The 6178-nt window shown below is 34.7% G+C and overlaps 1 protein-coding gene across 1 annotated transcript in view; it reads right to left on the bottom strand.

The window, feature by feature from the left end:
- The window catches only part of UGGT2 (UDP-glucose glycoprotein glucosyltransferase 2), an 84948-nt gene that overhangs the window by 38401 nt on the left and 40369 nt on the right, over nucleotides 1–6178 (bottom strand). The window contains exons 15-19 of the mRNA XM_012723159.1: nucleotides 5811–5946; nucleotides 3551–3682; nucleotides 1695–1859; nucleotides 1238–1361; nucleotides 1044–1142 (exon numbers count right to left, since the gene is read on the bottom strand). Of these exons, the coding sequence (XP_012578613.1) occupies nucleotides 1044–1142; nucleotides 1238–1361; nucleotides 1695–1859; nucleotides 3551–3682; nucleotides 5811–5946 (656 nt within the window). The remainder of the gene's footprint in view (nucleotides 1–1043; nucleotides 1143–1237; nucleotides 1362–1694; nucleotides 1860–3550; nucleotides 3683–5810; nucleotides 5947–6178) is intronic.

Raw genomic sequence — 6178 nt, 5'->3', positions numbered from 1 at the left:
TTTTTCCAATTGTAAATAAAGCAGCAATAAACATGGGGGTACAAGTATCTTTTTCAATCAGTGTTTTTGTGTCTTTTGGATAGATACCTAGGAGTGGGATTGCTGGGTTGTAGGGAAGCTCCATGTTCAGCAGTTTGAGGAACCTCCAGACAGTTTTCCATAGTGTTTGTACTAGTTTGCATTCCCACCAGCAGTGCAGGAGAGTTACAAGGAACTATATTTTATTGATGGATTTCTTATAGACAGATCACTTTATGAACATAAATCATGAATCTGTTAGAAATTAGTGCCAGGACTGTGGGAAGCTAAAACCTGGATCAACCCATCAACAGTCTTAAAAACAGGTTGTGTGGTGGCTGCTTACATTTCTTTCATATATAAAATTCACCCCTTACTACACAATTTATCTCATATCACCCTCATTGTTAGAAAGTTACTGTTTGATATACTGAGATAAATAAACATCAACCTTCTTTTAATCTTTTACTTACTGGCACTCATTTTTTTGAGGCACAAAGCAGCTCAAACAAAACAAAGCAACCAACACTCAACCTAACGCTAGTGGGCTTCATCAGTCGCAGCGTTCACTGTGCCCACGTAAGCTTGTGGGCTACCCCACGCGGGCAACATGCTTATTTCCAAATATGTCCCTGCCATGGTATTTTTCATTGGGTCCAAACCTTCAGATGCTGTTTGATTAGAGTGCAGAGCTTTTCTCCAGTGATCCAGGAATCACACATTTTCCATACATTGTAAGGTCGGATTACATAGTACTGAAAGAACTTTGCTTTCCTTAAATGGTAAAAAATGGAATAAGGGCCAAAACATCATGAACTCTTCAGCATATATGATTAACGAGGGCAGTAGGCATCATGTTCTCAACACAAACCTTAAGTCCAAATGAATTATAAACTTCCAAATTGAAAAAGCAGGTCTCTAATCGAGTATCAGCATATGAAAAAGAATTATGCAAGCACCTTACTAAAATCACAAGCCTTTGCTAATTTAAGAATAATTTCAGAAGAATAAAATATGCTTATTACCTTCTTGAGTTAAGTAATGCATGTTCTTTGCAATTACAGCACTCTTATCTTGTGAATCCAAGAAAAAGAAAGTAGAGAAATCTTCAACATCGGCAGTTACTGAAAATTTTCATATTAAATGTTAAATAACAAATTAACAAAATATTCACAACTCAATAAACATTGTAGAAAAATATATGGGAAGATTATTTTACCTGATGTCGATATTAAATTAAGGTACTGCAATTTAGTATGCAAAATCAAAGGATTTAGGCGGGGTACGACATTATTCTTCTCCATAAGGAAATCAATTGCTCTTGTTTTATCATTTAATGTGCCCTAAAATAACAAAAATGGTTATCTAGGTAATGTAGATAACTTATCTGCTTATGTTTTAGAGTTATGTAGAGAATGCTTCAAGGTTACTTAATCAAAAATTTAGGATTTACATTTTAGGATTCTCTAAACTTTCCTCTAAGAAATCTGAATATTCATTCAAACTAAGTTAATATGAGATATAAATTACACGCAGAAAATTATATAATTACTTTTTAAATCACTTCTAAATGATCAGCATGTATTTTTTAAAATTAACTTGCTATTAAACGTTTTTAACACAAAAGTCCTTTATCAATATTATCTGTCATATATTTTCTCATAAATCTTACCTACCATAATAACATCCCTTTGTAAATATACTGTAGTATCTATCATTCTGTGAAGAACAGCCATTTCCAGTTCTTCAGTATTCAGTTCTTCATGGTTAAATAATTCACCATTATAAAGAGCTTGAGGCAAAGGACCCAGGCCAGTCATTTTATAAAAATTTGCTCCTGCCTATTCAATCAAAAAAGACCAGACAGTAAAAGAGAGTAAGAGGCTAGCTGAAAAAAAAAAAAAAAAACCTCAAGAAATGCACGGTACCACATTTTAGATACCACAGAAAAAAGGTTAATTTTACTGATTTCTGCCCTTTCCAAACATATCTCAAAGGATTACTGAGAGAGGGAATCAGGAAATGTCCTGGAAAGACTCAGACACTACATGGTTTAGGTTCTGTGGGCCAGTCTCTGTGGTGACTTCTCAAGTGATGTCACAGCACGAGAATCCCCAACACAGCACACAGATAAGGACACAGCTATGTTCTCCAAGGCGCGTGCGCACAGACCCAGGCAGTGGGGAAGCACAGCTGGCCTGGTGTCTGCAGTTTCTGACATCTGAAATAGCACTTTTTAAATGCACTTACCTGTATAAGAGACTCATTCACCCCTGTATTAATTTAATAAACACTTAACTGAATTCATGCCACAGCATTAGGCTACACTTGGGACTAATGAGCTGAAAATTTTTTCTCAAGAAGTTCACAAACATAGAAACAAAATGGAGGCAGGTACCGCTCATGGGAGCCCAGAGAAGAAGTTCAGACCAGGCTTGAGTCTGGGGAGGGAGAGCTGGGAGAAGGCCTCTGTCAGAGTGACACTGACAGTCTCAGAGGATGACTAAAAATTTGTTAGGGAGTTAAAATAGAGAAAAACATTCCAAATGTAGAGAGAGCAGTGGCTTCGTGTGTGTGTGTGTGTGTATGTGTGTGTGTATGTATGTATAAAAGGCAAATCAACCAGCAGAAAATTTTTTACTCTCAAAGAGAATTCTCAATATGCATCTATCACTTATGTCTAAGAGAAAAGGTATTTGCAGAGGGGTTGGTCTTTAAGGAAGGTAAATCTAAATAGAACTTGTGCTCTACAATTTAATAGCAAGCAAAGAAACCATTGTGTTAAATAAAGAGAACAGGAAAGAAGAATAACCACATAATGTATCATATGTGAATATGGCATTACTTCAGGACTCAGCTGGTGTTATAACCCAATGGGCAGAGTTTCTGTTTCCAAACAGTGGAAACCGGCCTCCTCCCCACGGCTTCTCCTGCGGGAGAACTCACAGTCATCACAAGTGTCTGCTCCTCTCCACTGATGGCTCGGGATTCCTCAGGAGTACTTGTAAAACTCAATTTTTTTTCCCATAAATTTCGGCTGTGTCATAAATATCTTGATTAAAAAGGATGTCTTTTTACAAGTTGGGCTAACAGAAAGCTCATCTTTGTTGCAATAATCATAAACTTATGCCTCTCTGGTGGAGCAGGGTTTGAAGTCCTCACACTGTTGCCGGCAGAACTCTCCTGTCTCTCCTGCTGCTCCCTTCAGTCTGTATTTCAATGGAGCCACCTGTGCTGCTCCCCACTGTTTCTGAGAAGCCCTATCACTCCTCACACCTCTGGCCTATAACCAAGATTTCGTATGCAAAAACAGATAAAACGAGATTTGAAAACAACAAAGCCTCCATCAAAAAGTCAATAGTAGCAACTTAGAGACTGCATATAACTCGTGTCACTTAAAAGTTGTAAAAAAGTCTTTCAAATCTTTCTGAGAGTTAACATCCAAATAAGCTAGTTATATTGAGATAATTTATTCATAGTCTATAATAAAATTTTCTTGGCTCATGTTTTGAAAATTTGCATTCAGTCTTACCTGTCTTTCATTATCATATTTGGAATGTATCCCCAAAATATCCCAAATATTAGCATGAGGAAATTTATTTTGGAGGACACTCTTTACATTTTCCACAGTGAGCATATTTTGCTTCTTCACATCTTCATACATCTGTGGAAATTAAGTATAATTAATTTTCATCTTCAACAATAAGTTTTATTTTTTCCCTTAGCAGGTAAACTGAGAAAGCACACATATTTTGTAGATTTAAATCACACCATATAAATACATCTATACCAACACCCCACACATACAAAGAGATTGTTTTAAGCACACAACAGATCACCTATTAAAAATGGCTGTGTGGCTACTTAGCTTTCATATTATGTTTATATTTCATTTTGATCAAACTAGATACTGTGATTCTTAATAATGATTACATTTATTTCAAAAAATGTACAGAATATTTTAAATATAGTATCTGAAAGATGCATTAATTTCATTTCTGATTGCTCTTAGTAAGTATTTTGAATGGATTTTCTCTGTATCACCATTCCTCCCTCCATGTTCTAAGTAGTCCAATAATTTGTTACCCCTTTCCTTTTATGGTGTCATTTCAGCCTTTATTCCAGATGGAACAGGAAATGAACATAACCTATACTGGAGAAGAGCAGCTTCCCTCCCTTCCAGTGTCATTTCCTTCTGTCCCCCAGATACAGGCTCTTCTTGTTAGAGCTTACCAGCCGTTTTTTTCTTGCTGCGGTAAAACTGGCCAACAACACTTTGACTTAGCAGATCTGGTTCACTCCTTGGCGTCTGTTACCACCCCAGCACCCACCATCCAAGCACCCACAATCCTCTCACTCTAGTCCACTGGGATCCCTCTCTCCTTTGTTTCCACTAAATTATCCGAAATTCGTGAAGTTAAGTCAACTGAGGGACACCACACACTCCCAAAAGAATGCTGCCTCAAAATGTTTTACTTCCCCAAATATAACATATATTAAATATAAATATAAATATAAAAAAATAAAAATATGTGGGGGTGACAAGCACACACAGTTTGAAAAACCACCAATATTCTCACATTTCCAACCCCAGTGCATTCTAATATGTGGTTTCTAAATATTCCTCATTTTATAAATATAAATAAAGCCTCATTTTCCTTTCTTCTTCTTCTAGTTGCTTAGCACAACCCACAGGCAATAGTGTATACCTCAAAAGATAAGTGGTTGACAAACATATCATCATGTGCAAATTAATGTCTAATACAAAATGCTTACAGAATAGTCACAGAGATTAGTATGATAACTTAGATGACATCAGAGGTCTTCAAGATTTTACAACAATGTAGTTGGACTTTCATAAAAGACATAAGTCAACCTAACTTCCTTAATCAAATCAGTAAAACTAACAGACTGAGTATTGACACATTCTCTAAGTGACAAAGTGTATGTACCCTAAGTCAGTGAAGTCTAGGGTTTTTTCTATACCCTGGGGTAGTGAATTAATGAGGTACTTAGTGGTTTTCTTGGTAGTTACAGAAAGTTATTAGGAAATTTATACAACTTTGGTAATTTCATACACAGTTTAAAGAATCAGTCTATGTTTGACCAATCAAAAACTAATGGATATAAAGATGAATAAAAGTTATTTTTTGAAGGTATAACCTGAATTTCTTAATAAAACAATGTAATATTTAATACATTTAAATTTCCATGATGAATCATAACAGTTTTGAAAATCTCAATTCTGAAATAATCTTAGCTTTTGTTCGTCTTTAATCTAGTTCTTACCAATTTCTGACTATTTTTTACAGTGTCTTTGTCAGATACAGTATTTCAGTATTTATCTGACCTTTTACTTATGAATTTGCTCTGATGAAATGATATCTTCATTTGAAATTCTCTAGGAAGTGTCTATATGCCTTAGAATATTTAGAATATTTAACTTTACAAAACATTTTTCTATTTATGATTTTATTTAAATCTGTTCAATATTTCTTCTATGATGAAGCATATACTAAATTTTTTTCCCTCTAAACTTACATACATACATTTTGAATTCCTTTATTCATTGGATAAACCTAAGTAAATTTACATATTTGGAAAAGTTTCAGTTGCCTAATTTAAAAAAGGAGGGAAATATGAACTGCAGTTGAGAGTTGCAAGAATCAAATTCATAATAATAATCCCTATGGTAATGTTTATAAACTCTGATGAAATATTATAATAATTGATTATAGTACTACAAAAAAACTATGCATACTGAAGAAATTATATGTAGTGAATACACTCACTTGTACTATGGAAATAAATGCTTGTGATACATCCTGTTTCTCTGTAATATAGTTGAAAGCACGCCAAAGAGCAACTCCAGCATTGTTTGCTCCATCAACTTCATCATCTGTATTAACAATGAACACTAAACCAATTCTAGGGGAAAAGAATGAATAAGGAACATCACAACTACCATTTTAATCACAACAAGACATTTTTTAAAAACATTAGACTATCATATCTAAATGGAGGGAATGTTAGTAAATGGTAGGCAAAGGAATGCTGTTATTTGAAAACATTTCATTTGTAGCATATACATCAAGATACATATACACATCTTTCCATTGATTTGACTCCTCCAAAATGTCAAATTCTCTCTAGTGGTCTG

The sequence above is a fragment of the Condylura cristata genome, unplaced genomic scaffold, assembly GCF_000260355.1.
Source record: "Condylura cristata isolate star-nosed mole 26May11 unplaced genomic scaffold, ConCri1.0 scaffold00010, whole genome shotgun sequence".
In the NCBI taxonomy this organism is placed as follows: domain Eukaryota; kingdom Metazoa; phylum Chordata; class Mammalia; order Eulipotyphla; family Talpidae; genus Condylura; species Condylura cristata.
This window is presented reverse-complemented; position numbering and strand designations above follow the sequence as displayed.